This window comes from Ursus maritimus, unplaced genomic scaffold (assembly GCF_017311325.1).
Source record: "Ursus maritimus isolate PB19 unplaced genomic scaffold, ASM1731132v1 scaffold_17, whole genome shotgun sequence".
NCBI lineage: Eukaryota > Metazoa > Chordata > Mammalia > Carnivora > Ursidae > Ursus > Ursus maritimus.
In genome coordinates this window covers 28,605,772-28,626,992 of record NW_024424119.1, presented here as the reverse complement: position 1 = coordinate 28,626,992, position 21,221 = coordinate 28,605,772, and the positions used below count along the sequence as shown (strand labels likewise).

The 21,221-nt window shown below is 50.6% G+C and overlaps 1 protein-coding gene across 1 annotated transcript in view; it reads left to right on the top strand.

Moving 5' to 3' along the window:
* ANKS6 (ankyrin repeat and sterile alpha motif domain containing 6) overlaps positions 1-16,975 on the top strand; it is a 44,984-nt gene extending 28,009 nt beyond the window's left edge. The window contains exons 13-15 of the mRNA XM_040631655.1: positions 2,603-2,670; positions 6,819-6,935; positions 13,485-16,975. Of these exons, the coding sequence (XP_040487589.1) occupies positions 2,603-2,670; positions 6,819-6,935; positions 13,485-13,646 (347 nt within the window). The 3' untranslated portion in view covers positions 13,647-16,975. The remainder of the gene's footprint in view (positions 1-2,602; positions 2,671-6,818; positions 6,936-13,484) is intronic.
* Positions 16,976-21,221: the final 4,246 nt, after the last annotated feature.

Sequence of the window (21,221 nt, the reverse complement as noted above, 5' to 3'; positions counted from 1 at the left end):
ACCAGAGTCAGTTGTCGAATTTATAGGAAATGTTCAAGTCAGTGATTAAACACACTATTAAAAGTCAAATTACAACAAAACAACACCTGTGTGTGTATATTAAATATAATACTTATATGTTATAAAGATATATATTAAATATATGTAAAAACATAAAATATATATGTCATATATATTAATATATAAATATGTAAATCTATATGAAAACAAATATATAAGTATATATATAAAAGAAGCCAAAGAAAAGAAAGTAAAAGTCAAATTATGTGAATTTATGTAATTATACTAATTACATTAAATTGAAGGTATGTGGTATTTACAACAAAATATAGTATTAATTTTTTAGTACATTTTTCTAATGTCTGTGTTCTTTACGCAGTAGAAATACTGTATAATGATATGCTACTATGCACATCCCTTCCCAGTTCCACTTTCGGGAACAATGGTTATGTTGGTAGCTTGGAATCAGCCGGGGCGGGGGCACTGACTCCATGACATCAGCGAACACCACCAGGCAGGGTTTGGTTTGTTGTCTCATAGAGCATCTGGATGTCATCCAGACAATGTTGGAGAAAGTGTTCATTGTGCAGGCGAAAGTTACAAGTGTGTCGTTATATTGCGACTAACACAAAAAATTGAGAAAATATTCTTTCAGGATTTTAAAACCATTATCTCACTCAGCAGAGTTGCTCGTATGAGGTTCCTATGTGCGTCCTCATTGTTCCATTTCATCTTACATGTTCCCGTAAACGGAACTATCCAGCAGCACCCATGTTGGAACTGTAGTCCTTGGCTATGAAAAATCGGTGAAAGCATTCCGTGAGGTGCCTGAAATGCCGTGCAAGCATTGGTGATGTGGAACTTGTAAGAAACGATATTGTGCAGTGTATTATTCTATGTAAATTGTGTGCTACGTGTCCCTTATGTCAGTAAAATCTGCACTACACTTGTGTACCTACCTACGTGCACACATACATTTTCCCTCCGAGAGCCGGTTGTTAACCACAGCACACTACTGTGGGGAAAGGCTGCATGTGGAGGGAACAGCAGGAGCAAAGCTTTGGCATCATGAAACTATCAGTGGATTCTGTGCGGACCGGGACTCAATTCATCCGAGCTCAGTAGCACTCTTCTGTGAAGCCTTTTCCAGTCCTTCAGGCGGGTCGGCTCTCCTTCCTGTCCCCAGATCCCCTTGTTGATACCCCTCATCATAGCCCTTGTCACCAGTGAGAGAAGTGGCAGAAGGGGTGGGGTGCGTAGCACAGGCCTGGGAGCTGGACCACTTGATGTGAGTTCCTGCTCTGCCACGGACTAGCAGTATGATCTCATCCAAGATGTGGTAGCCAACCTTTTTATACCTCGCTTCTCATCTGAAATGGGGACGCTGACGGGATGGATCTCATGGGTTGTTGTAAAGAGCAAATGGGCTGTCCATGTGCAGGGTGCCTCCCGGTGTATCAGCCTCATCATTTTATCTTCCAGGCCACACTGAGCTCCTTCACAGCACAGACCTTCCCATCCTTGCACTGCCAGCGCATAGTAGACCTGTTGGTAGCTACTGTTGAATGAATGAGTTAAAAAAGGAACTCAGACCTCCTAACCTCCCATCCACACTTCTGTGAATTGTACCCATGGCCCCAGGACCTTTGCACTTGTTGTTCCTTCTGCCTGAATACTGCCTGCTGATCTTTCCCTTGGTATTACACAGTTCATTCCTTCATTTACTGCTCAGATGGTACCTTATAAGGAACCCGACATTAACCACACTCTGTATAAACAACATTCTCCCATCCCCTGTCATCTACCCTTACCCTGCTTCATTCGTCCTCACTGCCTTTGGCCTGGCAGCCCGCTTATCTGTGTTGGTCTCTGTTGAGTCCCTAGTGCCTAGTCTGGTAAATCCCTGCTGAATGTATAAATGAAGATTTTTTTCAAGCCCCCCCACCCCCCACCAATGCTAGTCCTGTCTCCTTTCTTCACCCTCCCTGCTCTGAAATCTTGCTATCCAAAAATCTCCTGTTTTCCCCTGCTCTGGGACCCTCTGGCTCTGCTCTTCCCCTCAGATGTGTCCGTCTGTCCTTTGGGAAGCCCACAGCCTCCTCACACTGAGCCAAACTCCAGCTCTGGTCTGAAGCCACCTGCTCGTTCTCTTAGGTTTTTTCTCTGCCTCGCTGACAACTTGCTGGCGTAAGCATTGGCTGCAGGTGCGGCTACCAGCAGTCAAGAAATCATAATTAAAAGCTGTTCTTGGGCAGAAAGTGGAGTTTTAGTCCCAGCAGCCAGAGAACTCCAAGATCTTGGGGATTGTGGCCATCGGAGGGTCACCTGGCCATGAACCTCCCCATCTTCTGTTTCCACCACCCACTTTGGGGTTTGAGGAGACGCCAAGAGCGTGGCCTGAGGGGAGGCGTGGCTGACAGGTGGCTCGGACCCGCCCCCAGCTGCATCCCCACCAGCGGAGCTTAGATCCGCTTCCCGTGTTGGGTTTTCCTGTGACATTTCATTTGCGATAAAGTTGCCACTGCTTCATGAGTTTGAAGACCACTGTTCTGATGCATTTTGCCAAATTCTAAAATATCTTTTCACATCTTTCCTTTCGAAGATGAACTGACTGGAATCCTTAAGAAATTATCACTTGAGAAATATCAGCCCATTTTTGAGGAGCAAGAGGTAAGGATGTTACTTTTGAATGTCCATCTAAATCTTACTGTAAAAAAAAAAATCGTAAATATATGGGTTTTCATCCTGCAGGCGTAGATTGATCTTTCTCACTGAGACAGCCGAGGAAATGGAGTTGGTGTTCAGCACACTTAGTTCAGTTCATCACAGTGAAATCCTGGGGGCCTTCTGGCTTGTTTTGTTGTAATAGAATTTGGGGATTTTGCGCGCTGCTCTCACTAGTAAAGTTTGTGTCTGTCCTGAACACACATCTGTTGAAGGGGATCAGCTGGCAGGATTTTAGATTTAAAGCGGGTCGAAAAGCAAATCCTAATCACGCCATGCTAAGTGTCTGGATATAGGATGTCTGTGTTAATCGGAGAGGGTTCCTTTTGCTTAAAAGCGCTCACAGTCACATTTTTTTTTTAAATGACCGTTCTGCAGTTGGGCGGTTTCTCAAAATGTTAAACATAGATTTACCATGTGACCCAGCAGTCCCACTCCTGGGTGTGTGCCTAAGAGAACTGAAAACATATGTCCACGCAAACACTTGCACACGAATGTTCACAGCAGCATTATTCAGAATAGCCAACAAGCGGGAAACAACCCAGATGCCCACCGGCTGACGAATGGCCAGATGCGTTCTCGCCGTGCCGTGGAATGTAATTTGGCCACAAAAGTGAGGGAAGTGCTGACACACGCTACGACACGGATAGGCCTGGAACACGTTATGCTGAGGCGAAGAAGCCAGACACAGAAGGCCACATATGGTGCGATTCCATTTATGTGAAATGTCCAGAATAGGCAAGTCTGTAGAGACAGAAAGTAATTAGTGGTTGCCAGGGAGTGGGGGGAGGAGAGAATGGGGACTGACTGCTTATATGGCTGTGGGTTTCTTTTTGGAGTGATGAAAATGTTCTAAAATGGAGTGTGATGGTTGCGCAACTCTGAATATACTAAAGATCACTGACTCGTATGCTTTCTTTTTTTAATTAAAAATTTTTTCTTTGCGTATAGTTGACACACCGTGTTACATTAATTTCAGGTGTACAGCTTAGTGATTTGACGAGCTTATCCTTTAACTGTGCTCACCACAAGCGTAGCTGCCCTCCGTCCTGTCCTATCGCTGTCCCAGTACCGCTGATGTATTCCTCATGAGTTGTACACTTTAAACGGGTGGACTGTATTATAAGTAAATTATATCTCAATACGTTTTTGAAAAAAACTTACCATTTTGGCCACATAAAGCTCCGCTGCGGGCCCACTAGCCACCAGGGTATGATCACTGGTTTGGAGTATTTCTGGTGCCCAGTCGAGTGTATGACAACTGTCGTCATTACGGTAGCAGTCCTGAGAATCACTCGCTGACCCTGACAAGCTTGAGATGCTGCCGAGGAGTTTGCCTTTTGTCTCAAGCAGCAGACCGAGTGCAGAGGCTTCCTTCCTCCTGTGCTTTCCTGCTGTATCCAGCAGGTCCTTCCTGCCTCTCTGGCATTTTAAACCTCAGCAGCGATGTTTCTCAGTGCCAAGAAATCTCCCCCGTGCCCTGCTGGCAGCTGGCTTTTGTGTGCTGTGTTCCGTGCCCTCTTGGAGCGCACAGGGAACACATCTCAAGGTGTACCTCTGTTTCTTGCGGTGCGTCTGGGTCACAAGGCAACATCTGTCCTGAGTTCCTAGCTGCACCCCTGTTTGGGAGCCGGCATGTCTGGGGGCACACCGCTCATTCACCATTCTCTGGTTCTTGCAGCTCTCCCTTAGAGGGAACTGAGGTGTGTTCCAGATGAAATTTTATGCTTTCAGAGTTTTAGAGGGAAGGGAGACCATGAAGAGTTGCTGTGGTCTTCACTCCCCTACCTGAAAGTCCACAGCCTCTGGAATCGGGGAGGGTGCTGAGGCTGGGGCAACACTGTGGGGAGGGCTGGGAGCCACTGGCTGGAGGATTTCTGTGTGTGTTGGGTGGGGTGAGGTTAGCTGAGGCAGTGCCCTTGTCAGGAGCCAGCTCAGCTGTCCCCCCTGCGCTTAGCTCCTCTCCGAACAACGTATAAGCTAGGTAGCACTGTGAGGGAGTTGCTGTCTGTCCATACAGAGGCCCCATGTTCCCTTGAAGGCTTTAATGGGACTCAGGTTTTAACACCATCCGTTGCCCCTGCCCTCACCTCTGCACCCATCCCCACAGCTACAGAGCACTTGTTAGTCCCTTAAGAAACTCCTTAAAGTACCTGGCATGCAAATAGTACTTTTCCCTCATTTTCAGGGCTCATAAAAATTTCTCTCTATTATTATATGTTTTAAGTCCTTGTTGAGAATTTGGAAGAAGAATAAAGTTAATACATTTTCTCATCCTGCCATACTGAAACTGGAGACAGACTAATTTTCATCTCTCTACCTGTAGTAGGATGGGTTTGGCTACATATATTGAAAAATCCCTAGATAATAGTATCTTAAGCAAAATAGAAGGTTATTTTTCCCCCACAGAGAGTGTTCAGGTGAGTCATCAAAGCTGCTTCTAGCTCTCTGCTCCACCATCACTAGGGTGTATGGCCCTCATCCTCAAAGTCCAGAATGGCTGCTAGAGCTCCAGCCATTACATCTGCATTCCAGGCAGCAGGATGGAAGGAGATAGCAAAAAGACACATGCTCTCCTTTTTTAAAGAGACTTCCTCAAAGTACCAGAAACCTTCTTATATCTCAGTAGCCAAAAGTTTGTCACTTGATGTACTCATGTGCAAGGGAAACTCAGAAATATAGTTCTTCAGCTTCATGGAAATGTGCCTAGCTGACAACTAGGATTCTATTACTAAAAAAAAAGTAGGGCATGAATATTGAAAGGACACAGATGTTTCTGCCTCATCCTGCTAACCCTTCAGAAGTACTCACGTGAGGAGAATTTAGTCTCTGGTTCTCTCCACCTAAAATGAGCTGTGAGGATTTGGCAGCCCCCAGGGTTGACAGAGGTCAGAGATTGAGAAGGTCAGGGTAGGTGGGGATGCAGTAGCATATTGATTGGTGTGGTCATTCAGTCAGCCAGCAAACACAACTCAGGTCTCTGCCCCCTACCAGGCCCTCTACCAGAGCTTGAACCTAGCAAAGGCAGAAACACCCAGAGCATTCTGGGAGCCCAGGGAAGGGGGTCTGTAGAATGAGGGCCAGAGGAGGCCTCAGCTGAGCATAAACTGAGCTTTGAGGGAGGGGAGCAGGGCTAGAGAGCGTCTGGGAAGAGGGAGCAGACATGCGCAGAGAGCCATCAGCACCTTGGCCTGTTCAGGGCCTGCCTGAGGCTGGCACGTCTGGAGCAGAGAGCGGAGCCTGACCAGGTGGGGTCTGGCCGGCATGGCCGTGATCCTGTGCACCGTGGTCCGGAGGCAGACGAGGGCCAGCACAGTCTCTGGCCTCTGGCCTCTGGTGTGGGTGGTGGACCAGGGTTGGTGGGGGAGTGAGGGCAGACTCACAGGAAGGGAGACTCCGGTTAGAAGGGGGTGGCGGGAGGTGGGGCACCTGGGCAAGAGGGCAGACAGGTGCCGAGGAGCTGGCCGTGGGGACAAATGGGGGGTGGGACCGTGGTGAGAGGGGAGTGTCTGACCTAGCCAGGGGTAGGCAGTGTCTGTCAAAATCATGTCATCTGCAGCCAAGGGTTGTGAGGCTTTGAGATGCCCCTGTTCTGAGCCCTTCTCCACTTTGGTTCTCCGTGGCCCTTCTTCCCTTTATCGCTTCTGCTAGTTGATCTGCTCACTCTGTTTGTCCACAGTCTGCATGTCCCTGGTCTTCTGGGGGAAAACGTGCTGCATCCCGCCATATATGTGGTTTCCAAGATTGTTGGAAGTGCAGCAGCATTGAGATCAACCTGCTAAGAGCAGCCTCGGACTTGCAGCACGCCGGCCACCCAAATTACAGTCTCAGAGACTCCCCTTTCCTGTTAGATGGTCGGGGTCTTTCCACGGTGCACCTGTCCTGGGATTCTCAGGCCTAGAGCTGAGGAGAGTTAGTGCTTAATAATACTTTGAACTACACTGTCATCATAAAGTCAGGAATTGGAAGAAGTGAATCATAATTAATTCACTGCTAATAAGCACTAATAGCTCATAATCATATTTCTGGTGTGGATGGGGGGAAGAGGTGTGGCACCAAGCAGATGGTATGAAGTCCCCCTTCTCTCCTTCCAGGTGGACATGGAAGCGTTCCTCACGCTCACCGACGGTGACTTGAAGGAGCTGGGTATTAAGACAGATGGATCCAGGCAGCAGATTTTGGCAGCGATTTCTGAACTGAATGCAGGCAAGGTATTGTTCTCAATCTTTTTTTCTTGTTTTAAACAGCAAAGAGCTTCCCTAGGACCCTAAGCCCTCTGTGTTCCCGAGGACATCTGTGGTCTGATTTCATCTCCTCTGGCACGTGTGGCAGAGGACCGCCCCGTGTGCACACTTCTCACACTCCCTACCTCCCTGTTCCTTTTCCAGATCTTTCTTCCCATAGATTCAGTGAAAACACTCCGTGTGGTAATTTCAACCCATATGGCTGGGGATTGCCCTCCGGGGTCCAGTGGAAAGAGCCCTGTTTAAGAGGGGCCCTGGAGTCAGGCCCCCCTGGGTGTGCACCCACTCCTCCCTTTACTCACTGTGTCCCCTGGAAGTCATCACCTTCCCCACCCTTGCTTTCCTCATCTGCTGGGGGTGGTGGGGTCATTGCCAGGACCAAAACACTCAGCAGCACCCCTGGCACACACAGACCCATCCATCACTGTTGGCGATTGTTGGCATCCTACATTTTTGTCTCATGTTAAATTTCTGTTTCATCAGCCTTAAACTAAAGATTAACAATGCACCCCCATCAAAGGCACATATGCAAAAAACAATAACAAAAATGCGTGAGAAGCAAATCACCACTTACTTTGCAAACCTTAGTAGCACAGTTGCTGTTGGGCTCTTCAAGCTCCTTCGCGTCCTGGTTTTGTCCCTAACGTGGGACGGATGTTTCTGTCTCCAACAATGTAGAGAACTTGCTCACCTGTTGCTGTCTCACGCTCTGCCTGACAGCCCCCCTTGTTAGACAATCATGCCGTGTCTGGGGTTTTGCCATTACAAGTAGCACCATAATGGATATCTCTGCCTTGTTCCTTTTCCTCCTGTTGTTTTGTTCCTCGGGCTGTGTTCCACGATACGAGGTTATGTCAGAGAGCGTGACCGGTCTCACGGTTCTTTCTGTATGTTGCCGGGTATGCACAGAAATATTGAACAGACTTAGAGCGCCAACAGCAAATAAATATTCATGTAGCCCTTTATCATTCACAAGACACTTCCCATACATTTCCCCAGTTAATCCGGGGAGGCCAGATCCTCGCAATTCCCTTGTCCAGCTGGCGAGGGAGCAGAGCCTCGGGGAGGGAGGGTGGAGAGGCGGGCTGGCAAGCGAGGCAGGACCTGCACCCGGGTCTTCTTCGTATGTTCCTGCAGCACCGTGCTGTGTGCAGTGACTCCTGCCAGCCCGGCTTGGGGGAGGGGTGTTGGGTCTCCTGCTGTCGTCATTATTACCGTTTTACCTGTTCACAGGCCGCAAGGTGGTCCGTCGGAGTGACGTAGCTGGCAGTGCTTCTGGCACCCGGGTTTTATCTGGAGTTTTCACTGTCTGTTCTTTTTCTTCTGTAACTGGCCTGTTGCCAACCCCTGCTCCTCTGTTCCGTGGGCCCGGGCTGCCTCCCTTTATAGACGGGGAAGCTGAGGCTCAGAGATGGATAGTGAGCCCTGACTCGCAGACCAGCACCATTTCGACTCCGCTATGAGATGTGAGCAGCAGGGAAGGAGGGTGAGGCAGGTGTGGGGGTGGCTGGAAGTTGCTGGAAGTGGGCCAGTCCTGGCTGGTAGTCAGGGCTTACCCAGGGAACCGAAGCCCCAGGGTGGCTCCTAGAGCATCGATCAACCAGAGCAAGCACTGAAGTCCTTGGAGCATGGATTTAGTCATGAAAAATAGCCCCTGGGTTCTCTGCCGTGTCCCAAGCATTATGTGGGTGTTGAGCACTGAGGCTACTTTGTCTGGCTCTGCTCTGAGCATGTCATGTCTGGTCATTCATTTGATGTTACAAAAGCCACTGAGGCCAGGTCCAGTGTATAGGTGAGGGAACTGAGGCACAGGGAGGTTAAGGAACTCAACTGAGATCACATAATTGCTAAGTGGCAGAGCCAGGATTGGAACCCAGAGTTTGTATGCTGACCACCATGCTGCCTTGCCTTGGTGTAAGCCACAAGTGCATATAAAGCAGAGCTCCTGACCTCAAGTAGGGGCTGGAAATGGCAGGTCCTGGAAGACATCCCCAAGGAAGTGTCAGGAGGGCTGGGATCTGAAGAAAAATGGGAACCTTTGGGTAGTGGGGTAGAAAAGTGCAGACCAGGCAGAAGGAAGCACATGTGCAAAGGCCCTGTGGTGAGAGGAGGTGCAGTGCATTTCAAGAACTCAGGAAGTGCTGGACCTGAGAGCAAGAGGTGTGGTGTGAGGGGAGGCCAGAGGGGACAGATGAGGCCCCCAGGTGGTTGAGGGTGACCCAGTCAAGTAAGGGCAAGGGCTTTGGGGAGGGGATAGGTGGGTGATGGTAGGGGGATTTGGCTCAAAGTTTGCAGAACCCGTCCTACTCCTGGCCTCCAGAGGCCAGACTTGTGAGCCAAGGAGAGGATGGAGGTGGGGGGAGCCAAGCCAGTTGAAGAAGGACAGGAAAGGTTCTAGATATAGGTCCAGTGCAGACCATGGAGGGTGTGGGAGGATCGGCCAGGAGCTGGGTGCCACTAAGAGCCCGGCCCAGGGCATGGTAGATGGTAGCTACTAATGCTTCCAGAACCTCCCCTCTACCCTCAGTGGCCATGGCCTTTGTGGCCCAGGATCACAGAAAGAAGGCAGACTGGACTGGCTTGCAAATCTTAGGAAGCTTCACTGCCGTGATCGGAGTGGATGGCGTGACATCTCAAGCCCACTCCAGAGGAGAGCGTTTCTCGTCATCTTTGCACAGACCGGGACTTTTTTACATTTTCTCTCAAATTCGTTGCCCCCATACTCTATTCCTGTAACAGTCTGCATCCGTACCAAACAAGGCCCCGTCTAGAGAAGCAGAAGCGGCGACAGCTGTTGGTGGGTTTTAGTTCAGGCCACATCACAAAGGACGGTCTACCGGGTGGCTCGTGAACAACAGGAATTATTCTCACGGCATGGAGGCTGCAAGTCCCAGAGCAGGCTTCCGGCATGGTTGAGATCTGTGAGGGTCCTCCTCGAAGGTGCGGACTGCCGCCTTCTTACCATGTCCTCACACGGCGGAGAGCAGAGAAGCGAGGTCTTCCTCGGTCTTCTCATAGGGGCACTGCTGCCATCATGAGAGTCTTACCCTCATGACCTCATCCAAGCCCCGTCACCTCCCAAAGGCCCCACCACCTCACCCCATCCCATTGGGGGTGGGGTCTCAACATATGAATTTGGGTGGTGGGGACACATTCCTTCCATAACAGTGGTCTTCCTTGGGGCGCCAGCTGACCAGCTCCCAGCCAAGAGACCTGGGTGCTTCTGACCTGCCAGACTGAGGGGACCGCTCCGTCCCACCCACGTCCCTCCCACAGATAGCATCCACCCTCCAAGTCAGGCAGTTCCCCATGGAAATAGGTGCAGAGAGACGGTCTGACTACCAAAGTCCAGGGGAAGTGAGGACCACACATCACAGCGTGTCCTAGAGCAAAAGCATGATTGGGAGAAGCTCAATATTACAAAACCAGGTTTTCTGGCTGGTTTTGTAACCCCTGGCGCTACTCCGGGGTTGCCATTGCAGCTGTGTGCTGCTGCTTAGAGCAAAGAAGTTTTCAGGCTGAGCATGGCTTCCAGGAGCCCGTTGGATGGCATTCGGATGCCCTGGGCCTCAGCTGTTCTGGGCTGGACCTGCCTCACCCTGACTTCAAGGCGTCCTGCCTCCTTCTTGATTGCTACAGGGCACCCACTCCCCCTTCAACGTTCATACTTTTTCTTTTGCAACCCAGCCTCAGCCAGGAGAGTACCTACTGGTGGCTCAAATGCTCTGGACACATTCAAGAACCCAGACCAGGACCCATGAGAGAGGGGAGGCCCAGCTTTCCTTGTCCACCAGTGTCTTCATGGCTGTGGTCCACAGCATGCTGGGGGCGTTGTAGACCCAGTTTAGTGGTTCACCGGCAACATTTTAAAAAACAATAGCATAGAGAATGTCAACATTCTTCGCAGGTAGGAGGGTAAAATTTGTTTTGGTTGTATGTATTTATACGTAACAAGGTCGTGATCTAAAATGTATTTCTTGCACAATCAAAAATAGTTTGAACATTTTAGCTTAAAAGGTTTTAGGTTTTGTTTTGTTTTGTTGATGAGTATTAACCAAAAACCTGGCTCCGCCATAAAAATAACAGCAAAGTAGTATGGATCCTCAGCCTTACAAGCCATGGGCCTTTCAGCTGAGCCTGCCCCCTCCGGTATTCAGGTTGTGATGTGTACTCAAGTCCGCTTATTAGTTGGTTCGTTTCAAACAGTTCATATGTTGGAGAAGGTCAACCAGAAACTGCACCTGAATTTCACCTGAATGGTCCTAAGCCATTGCTTCTGTAATATTGCCATTTTGTGTGTGTGATTATCAAAGCAGTGCACATTCATTTTACTAAATTCGCACCGTGCCGAAAAGGTGAAAAGAGTTTTTAAAGGAATCACGATCCAACCACCCAGAGGCCAGTGCTGTTCACATTTGGGAAGATCACTGCAGTGTTTGGTGCCAAATGTTTTTCTCTGCCGAGATAAATTTGGATCTATCATTTTATATTCTACTTTCTTCATTTAACATTAAATATATGCAGTTACCCATGTCATTAAAAACTCTTTTTAATATAATACATTTGCATGGATGTACTAAAATTACCTTATTTTAAATCCCTACTTGTTGGATATGTGGATATCCAAGCCTTCTATTAATAGTGCTGCAGTGGGCAACTTTGTGTGTAAGGCTTTCTAATTATCTCCTCGGAATAGATGTCTAAAAGTGGAATTGTGGAGTCAAAGAGTCTAAATCAAGGTATACGGCACTTCCTCCTGAATTACTTTCCAGAAAACGCCAGTGAACGTCCCCACCAGCTGTGGGCGTGCGGCTCCAGGGTCAGCGAATCCCCGCCAGGACGGAGTACTCTGTTTGCGTTTAGATTTGTATTAAGTTGGGAGGCCAGAAAGTGTGGCTTGTTTTAATGTGTATTTCTTTAACTACTGGATAGACCGAACACTTTTTTCTACGTTTCACGCCTGTTCGCTTTTTCCCCCGTAAGAATTATCGGCAGGTCCTTTGAATCGCAGGGGTTTCTCAGGGGCAGTCACTGTCGTCATCTTTGGTCAGCTTGTGGCCGCAGGGAACAATTCTGGTTTCCATCGTCTACGGCTCTCTCCTCAGTGGGAGGCAGAGTGCTGGGTCCCCGGCTCGCCCTCATCTCGTCTCTCAGGCAGTTGCGGCTACGGTAGCATTTAGTAGCATTTAATAGTGACGTGGCCCTCGTCCCTCCTTCCCCGCACTTTGCAGCGAGGAAGCCCAGCCGTGCGGGGTGCAGCCTGGGACGCCGCCTGGGGGAGTGGTAGAGTAGGGACGCACCGTCTTCTGACCGCACATCCCTGCTCTGCCCTCTGCCCTGCAGCCTTTAGGTTTGTGTTGTTGGACTCGGGGGGGTATTTTTCTAGCTTCTTGAACTTACTTAGAAGGATTGGCACGCTGGGCGGTCTTGCTGCCTGCCCAGGCATCTAGGAGGCCTTGATGGCCGTCGAGGTCCCTGCTTGGGGCTCGTGGAGGGGCCCCCTGTGGTCTGGAGAGTCCACGAAATGAAAGAAGAGACAATTTGAAGTCTGAGCTCACTCACTTTTTTTTTTCTCCTTACTCTTTGCACAGAACAGTCTGCCAGAGATTATTCATTTTTAATCTGCTTTACATTTTGACCACATTTCTTGGTTTAAAAAAAAGAAAAAAACGTGTTTAGTCCACACTGCTGTCCTCTGAGGACAGGACCTCTCAGCCTCCTGCTGCCCACACAGGGTCTGATGTCGCCAGCAACCATTTGAGTATCATTATTATCCCCATTTTATAGATAAGGACACTAAGGCCCGGAGAGATTAAGTGTCTTGCTCAGGGTCAGCCAGCTAGTAAATGGGAGGAATGGGATTTGAACCCAAGCTGTTTGGTTCCAGTCTCTGCTCTTAAGCTCTGTGTATCACTGCCGCTCGGCCAGGTATTCAGTGAAGATGTTCTCTGGGCTGAAAGAAACATCCACTCCTCTCACTTTTCGCATCTCAAAACATGTGTGTTAAGGGGTAGGGATGTGGGGGGAGTGTTGCAGGGATAGAGTGAGACGTGAATCACTGCCTAAAGCAATCTGACACTTTTGGGCAAGGGGGAGTAAGGCAGTTCAAACTCTCCCGTGTAGCAGAAAGAATTCAGCTCCCACTCAATTCCCTGGAAATCTGAGAGCTAGAAAGACACACAGAGTGAGTCAGGAGGAAACCTCCCTTGTAGGCCATGTGACCTGGGCCAAGTCAGTCCTGCTCCCTGGGCTCTACGTCCTGTCCTTGTCTGGGGGATTGGACCCCTGCATCTTGCCCTTTCCAGCCTTGACATGCTGTGACTGTGGGTGCTGGGGGAAATTCTGAGTCAGCGTGTTTTTATTAAACTCAGTACTCTTTTAATTAGATAATTTATTTTCCCTAAGACACTCATGGGTTTCTCGAGTATGAGTTGAGCATTATCGACACTCTGTCCATTGCACTAATAGTTAAAAGATTCAACAAGACTTTGTGTCTGTTTTCAATTTCCTCCACAGGGACGCGAAAGACAGATTTTACAGGAAACCATTCACAACTTCCACTCTTCCTTTGAGAGCAGCGCCAGCAACACCAGGGCCCCTGGAAACATCCCTGTGCATGAGCCTCCCTCCTGTGGTCACCAGCGTGAGCTTTCTGAGTCCCAGCACTGCCTCACATAGCCACTGCTCCAGCCACCATCTTCTCTTCCCCGTCCCCTGAAACACGTCTTGCTTGGTCACACCGCTGGGCCTTTGTCACGTTCCCTCTGCCCAGAACACCTGTCTTCCCTTCTCTTCCCTGCTGTAGTGGTTGGTGATACTGTTGCTGTAACAAACTCAAACACAGTAGACTTATCCTCACGTGAAGTCCGGTATGGCTGCTTCTGCTTGGCAGGTGGCTTCCCACTGTGATTTGGGGACCCAGTTCCTTTCACCTTGTAGCCGTCATCCCCAGGGGCCTCAGCATCTTTGCTTCTGGCTGGCAGAAAGGGGAAAGGAATGGTGGAGAAGGCACAGCCATTCTTAACCAACTTCCTCTTGACTGCTCACGGTCCATCCACACCTCCTCACATTCCATTGGCCACCAGTAGTCACATGGTCCCACCTGGTTGCAAAGGAGGCTGGGAAATGTAGTCTTTGTTCAGGCGGTGGCTGCCCCTCGCAAGTCTACGCTTAGCCAGGGCAGTGCATGTTTTAGAGGACACATCTTCCTGTAAAACAAGTCACCTTTCCAGTGAAGCCTTTCTTGACTCGCTTACACAGAACTAACTGTTCAGCCCCCAGGACCCCTTACTGCTTGTTCGCAGCTCTAACACTTGGCTGCACTACTGCCTACAGCATACAAGAGGCGTTTAGGACGGGTATGCGGAATGCGTTTTTCTTTATTGCAACGGCAGCCTTTTCTGTCGGAAGAAAAGGGTAGGCCCGCTGTGTGATCTTGGACCCCTTCTCCTTTCTGGCCGTCAGTGTCCTCACCTGCAAGATCGGGGGTCGGGCAGGATGATGCTCTGATAGTCTACACTGCTCACCCCATGGCACTGTAGGCCTTCCTGCACTGCAAGTGGGAGCAGAAGACCCTAGTATATTGCATGGTGGAAGGACTTTGGTGCTCAAATTTTCTAGACAAAGAAGACAAGTGTTTGGAATTTCTTGTACACCCCGTTAATGCTATGTTCCTCAGAAGGGAATTGGTTCTTACAATTTTCTGCCATGTCCTATTACATTAGTGGGGCTCCGACTTCTAAAATCCAGTAGCTTTTGGAAGTGTTTTCAAGTGAGCAATTTGGCCCACGCTTGCTGCATTTCTGTAATGTGGTGGGTGCTGGGGATACAGAGACAAGCTGGAGCCAGTCCCACCCTTGGGGACCTCCATAGGCAGGAGAAGACCTGAGTCCCAACCTCGAGAGGCAGCATGGCAGAGCGGTTTGTGCGCTGGACTCGGGCTCAAAGTTCACTCCAGCCCCGGGGCTGGCCAGCTGCGTGGCCAGGGACAGGCCACTTAGCCTCTTGCTCAGAGCTGAGAGCCACCGTGCGGAAAGCTTTCGGTCTGCACAAAGTACACAGTAGACAGCAGCCTTCACAGCGTTCTCGTCTTTGCCATGAGGTCCGCCAGGCCGCGTGCTGATCTCCTTGGGAGGGATGGCCTCACGTGTCCCTCCCCCGCCATGGAGGCCTGCTCCCCATCCGCCGGCTTCTCGGGGCGGCTACGACCACGTTGCTGTGTCACGCTCACCCTCCACCCGTTGGGCCAGCTGCTGCTCCATCCTCACGCTCCCACCAGCAGCAGCCAACTTGCAACATGACTGGAGAGAAGTTTCACGTCACCGACAGGCATCTTTATAAGTGTCCCTCAAAGCCGGGCCTGTAAGGAGACATGGTCACTGAGCTCCAACTGTGTGCAGCCCCTTGACCTCAGTGTCCTCCACCGTCCCCGCCACCCTGGACCGTGCGCGTCTGGGACACAGACACAGAATGAAGCTGCGTGCTGGTTACACAGCCCGGGGCAGGGGCGCAGAGCTGGCTGAGAACTGGATCTGGTGGGCTTCCGGGCCGTGCCTTCTCCCCTGATCCATGTGGGCTCCTGGAGCTGACAGCGCCGGGCAGTCTCACTGTCGTACTAGTATCTCCAGGGCTTAGTTCTCAATCAGCCAAGGGTTGTTTACCCTGAAATACATTGGCCCTTGAGTTACATGCTTTGAGCTTTTGTGTCTGCTGCTTGCCGCCGTCGGGTTTTTCTCATAAGCCCTCTGTTTGTGCAGCGTCCTGTCAGGTACATTGGACTAAACATCCGCCGCACACAAGAGCCTTGCCGGAGGGGGCAGCTTTCCGTGATGCAGGCTCCCGCGAGCTCATCGGATGACCCCAGACAGAGCAGGCCTGATTCCCATTTTGCAGATGGGAAAACTGAGGCTCCAAAGAGGCTTCTCTTATCTTTCTCACTGGACTCAAGTGGTTCTAAGGCTTTTTCTCCCAAGCAGTTTGTGTGCTGCCTGATGAGAGATTCCTGGCACCCTTTCTGGGCCATGGTCTTCCCATTCCATGTGACAACCTCCCCCCCCAACCTGCACATGTATCCCCCGCCTGCCTGCAAGAGGCTGTTCTCCTCCACAGCAAGTGTTTCCCTTGCTCGATGACCTGAACCAGCATTCCCCAAAGTGTGTTCCTTGGAACACTAGTTCCATAGGATGTGAATGGGTTTTTCATAAAGAACAATCAAGGGAGTGTATATGTGAAAGTGGCGCGAGGCATTTTGTGATAAAATAGGTTTGGCAGGCATTGGGTTAAAGCCCAGTTACATGACTGTCTTGCTGCAGGACATCTCAGAGCCTTCAGTGTGCCTGTCTGTGTTGGGCCTCTCAGAGGGGGCCATGTAGCATGTGGCATTTCCCATATGTTTGCCCACAGAGTGCTTCTTCATGGTGCTCTTGCAAGACAGGTTCCTGGGACACTGTTAGGGAAACCTGCTTTGACTGGGACAGTGGCACCACGAGGACTCACAGCCCCTGGGAGTAGGGGGAGGGGACACTCAAGGGCTTCAGCTGGGTCAGGGGTCCTCGGTCCTCCTCTGTCCCCAGCATCTCCTGGCAGAGTGCCCTGCTCGGCAGTAGGACATCAGGGTGGGCGAGTCCCCTGACTTTGGGTGATTGGGACCCGGCTCAGAGGACTCTCCATCCTCTGCAGGGCGTCTCCTGCAGGGGAGAGGGCACGGTTGGCCAGCCTTTGTGCCGTGTCCCCTCTGGCGTGTGCTGCGTGTCATGCCACACCCCCCGCCGGCCAGGGGGTGCTCCCACCTCCTTGGGCGCCAGACCAATACGTTGGAGGCCCGCTAGTTTTGCAAGGAGAATGCTTACTCTCTCACCCTTTCATTCACCACACATGCACTGAGCATCCAGCCCGTGCCTGCCCCTGCTTGTGTCTTGGATCCAGAGATGAAAATATACACATCTCTGCCCTCAAGGAACCCACGGTGTCTTAGAGGAGACAAGCATGTAAATAAAGCGTTGCAGTGCCGTGTGAGGAGTCTTACAGTGAAGGCGTGTGCTGGGTCCATGGCTCTGAGCACGTCATTTGTGACGGCTAAGGTTTGGCCCCGGAGGAGAGGACTGGCAGGGAAGGAAGCCAACGGGCCCCCAGACGGGGACAGCCTATGTGAAGTTAGTCCGTCCGTACCATTTGTGGACTACTTATTGCTGGGGTTAAATTAGATACCTGTTTTTCTGATTTGGGTTGGGGTTTTTCTTGTTTTGTTTTTGATTTGGGTTCTTTTCTTTAAAATGCATAGAAGCAGTCTGTCCCCCTGGAAAGAGCACTGAATCTAGAGTCAACCCTAGCACTGGATTTTGGCTCACCACTTACTGGGTAACAACGGGCTTGTTTCTTCTTGAATCTCAGTTTCCCTTTTGGTTAGAAGGGGCTAGTGCTCCCCAAGGTACTGAAGATCAGATGCACATGAGAAAGCCCTTTTCACACCGTGTGGAGCCGTGCAGATTTGAGAATCTCCACCATGGTAACACATTTGAAATCAATCTCTATCTCCCGCCTTATCTCCCTGTCCTCCCCTCCCCCACCTCCCACTTGCCCAGACACAGCCATAGCTGGGGCGGGGAGCAGGGAGTAAGGCCAGAAGAAGGGGCCTCCCGCCAGAGGGAGCAGCTGCTTAGATGGCTCTGCTGGTGTCAGAGCCCAAGGAAGCCAGGAATGACAGAGGATCCCCATGCTCCAGCGGTCCTGGCTCTGGGTGTTTGTGTCTTTGGGATTCCCAGCAAGGGGGACAGAAAGAAGCAGGAAGGTTTTCCAGCCAAATTGTAGGACAAATTGCAGGACAAAGATCCAGCAGACAAAGAGGAGGCAGGAAACCCTTCCAGTGTTCACTTACCTTGGAGCTGCCCAAGGACACAGCCGTGCGGGCCGGGATGGGACGAGGCAGCTGTGGGCATCCGTGCTGACCCATGCCGCCAAGAACACCTCCCGAAGTTCGGGACCCTTCTTGGGAAGATTTTGCGCCCAGCCTGAAGGTGTTGTGAAGCATCATCCGTGCCCATCTGTCCTTGTCCATTTCAAGCAAGATAATCATGTCTTTTTAACTAACAGATCCTGTTCAACATGTGAGGACACCTGATGTTTTTCCCTGATAAAGTCAACACCAGATTCTGTAGGACAGGCTAGAGAACGAATCTCCTCCCTGGAGGGGGTGGGAGGTGAATCACCTCCTCTGGGCGGGTTCTCCTTAAAGATTTCTGGAGGGCTTGCCAGACTCCCCACTGGCCTCAGGGGGCCTCTGTTCCTCTGTAACCTGCGGTCTAAGAGGGGATTAGACCCTGCTTGGAATTTCAGCCCCTCGTCTGTGAAGCTGGTCTCTACTGACAGTGATTCACTAAAGCTTGGGATGACAGAAGGGAAGTCACACAGAATCACGGGCAGTGGCACAGAGCGGAAAGCCCAGTTCATCTGTCTCCGGTTCCTTCTAAGGCAGAGACCACCAAGGGCTCCCTCCTCAGGGCCCTGCCCAGTGGCGGGGGGTGGGGTCAACCCCACTAGGTTCCCAGTTCCTGTCGGAGCCAGCTCCCTGGGGCTAATGGACAAAGGGCATGGCCGTTTTCTTCAGGGAGACCTTGTCCCCACCTTCTTTGTGGCTGGGGTAGAGTTTCGCCTTAAGTCCTCAGCAAAGCCACTGTATCCTTTGGTAAGAGACCAGGATGCCATTTTGTTTTCAGCCCTGCAGAGTGGGTTTCCACGTTGCTCACCATCAAACACTACTTCGTGTTATTGTTCTAGTGTTATTTCCACGCAGGGACTTGATTCTTTAAAGGACTTTTGTTTGCCAAATGTATATTAAATAACAGCGAATTTGTCTTCCCACTTTGATTTTGCTCATCGCAGGCGTAAGTGCTGCTCGGATTTCTTCCAGTGATAAGCATTACAGAGCAGCGCCTGTGGTGGCCCCGCGCGGCTATAAGCTGCCTTGTCTCCTTCACAATTGCCCCGTCAGGCAGCTTTCAAATTCCCTTCCTACCAATTCAGTGGCTGTGGCACACAGATTCTGTTTCATCATGATAAGTGTCCTCTTTAATCCCCATCACATGTCTCATCCAGTCCCCCCACCCACCGCCCCCCTCCGGTAACGGCCAGTTCTCTACCGTTAAGAGTCTGTTTCCTGGTTTGCCTCTCTCTCCTTTGTTCATTTGTTTTGTGGCACACAGATATTAACCTTACCAAGGTTCCCCAGCTAACAAGGGACAGTGGGTTTCAATGCAGGTCTCCTCTCTCACTCTTAGGAGGGGCCGTGTTTTCTCCAGGCCATCTTGCTGCCTTTGGACACAGAGAAACATTAAATCGGTATAAGCCCAGCCAACAACAGAAATAAAACCTGTTAGTCTGTATGGCTTGTTCACAATTTTTTTTCTTTTTTTATTTGGCAGGCCAGGTTTGGGGTGGGGGGGGGGCTGTGCTCATGAAACACTATAAATAGCTGGGAGATTCTCTTTGTTCTAAGAATTCTTACAAGTCAGGGGACTGCCTCATCTCCACCTCTTCTGGTCTCAGGACCTCGTGTTGGCGTGCTCAGCGCTGCAGAGCATACAGGGTTCCAGTCCTGAAGCAGCTGGAGTAAGGCCATGGTCTGTGGGGCCCCAGAGGGTGGAGCAAAAATACTGGGGAGACCATGGGAGTAGAGCCAGCTTTCCGTGAGGAAGAACATTCCAGGAAGCAGAGCTACCCAGGAGGGGGACCTTTCCCCAGAAGGGCCCCCAGAGGCTGGGCGAGCCCATAGCAGGGCAGCTGGAGAGGGAAATTCACACTGTGAATGAGGATTGGACCCAGCAGTTGGTTCCCCAATGACCCAAAGGTGGAGATGACATGAAAAAAACAATAAGTTAAATATAGAATTACCATGTAATTCTAAAACAATCAATAAATTAAATATAGAATTACCATGTAACACAGCAATTCCACTCCTATCTATATACCCCAAAGAATTGAAAATAGGTATTCAAAAAAAAAGAAGTGTATGCAAATATTCAGAGCACCTTTCGCAATAGCCGAAAGGTAGAAACAATCCAGACGGCCATCAGCAGAAGAAGGGATAAAGAAAATGTGCTATATTCACACAATGGGATATTATTTGACCATAAAAAGGAACGGCATGCTGCCACGTGCTGCCACATAGACAAACCTCGAGAACATGACACCGAGTGAGAGAAGCCACACGAGAGACTCCATGTTACGTGATTCCATTCATATGAAATGTCCGGAATAGGCAAATAGGTAGAGCCAGAGTTTGGGGGGCTGAGGAAATGGGGGGTAACCGCTTACTGAGTAGAGGGTTTCTTTTTGGGGTGATGAAAAAGTTCTAGAACTAAATGATATGGTTGTAAATCAGAGATGTACTGAATGTCACGAAATTGTGCACTTTAAAATGGTTAAAGCGGTAAGTTTTAGGTTATGCACATTTTATCATAATTTTTAAAAGGAAGAAAGAAGAGGGGAGCTCATCACCTGGCCGTTGCTCCATCCTGCTGTCAGTCTGCTCATCTGGACCTTGTCATCAGGGGGAAAGATCATAACCGCCCTAGGGTCTTCCTCCCTTCTCCCTCCCACACACTCATGCACACACACCTCTCTGTCTCCTTCGTCAGAGGGTCGAGAAGGACGGAAGGTCTCCAGCCAGCGTCTCTGGGGCCTGGCACCGAAAAACCCCATGCATGAGCAGGGCTGCCCTTGTCCTGGCTGTGAGAAGGCAAGTCCCTTTGGAAGGCGGGAACTTTCTCCAGGCACCGGCTAACCTCCTGCGCTCCAGGCTGCTTGCCCTTTCTCTGGCTCTCATTGCTTTTCCCCAAGGGCCTCGGAGCTTCACTACACTCGCTCACAGCTCTTTCAGTCGAATAATTGTCTCCACTTTCATCACAATCAGAAACACTCCCTTTGAGTCACAGATGAGTGTTTTCAGAAGTCCTTCTGCGTTGGCATGGACACCCGTTGGATGAAGGACTTCTTCAGCTGTTGAGTCGATGCCTCTGAGGGACCCAGACCCATCGACTCCCACTTACCCTGCTGCAGCGGCCACCAGCCCTGCGCCCCAGCCTCCCTCTGCCCAGTCCCACTTGCCCCCTTCCTGCCGCAAGGGTCCCTCCCAAGACAGCTCCTAAACCACGTGCCACGGGCTCCTCTCCACTCGGAGTCTGCTCCTGGGTCACCCAGCCTGTGCGCAGGGTTTATAAATGGGGAGGCTGCGTGTGCGGGGGGGGGGGGGGGCCGCAC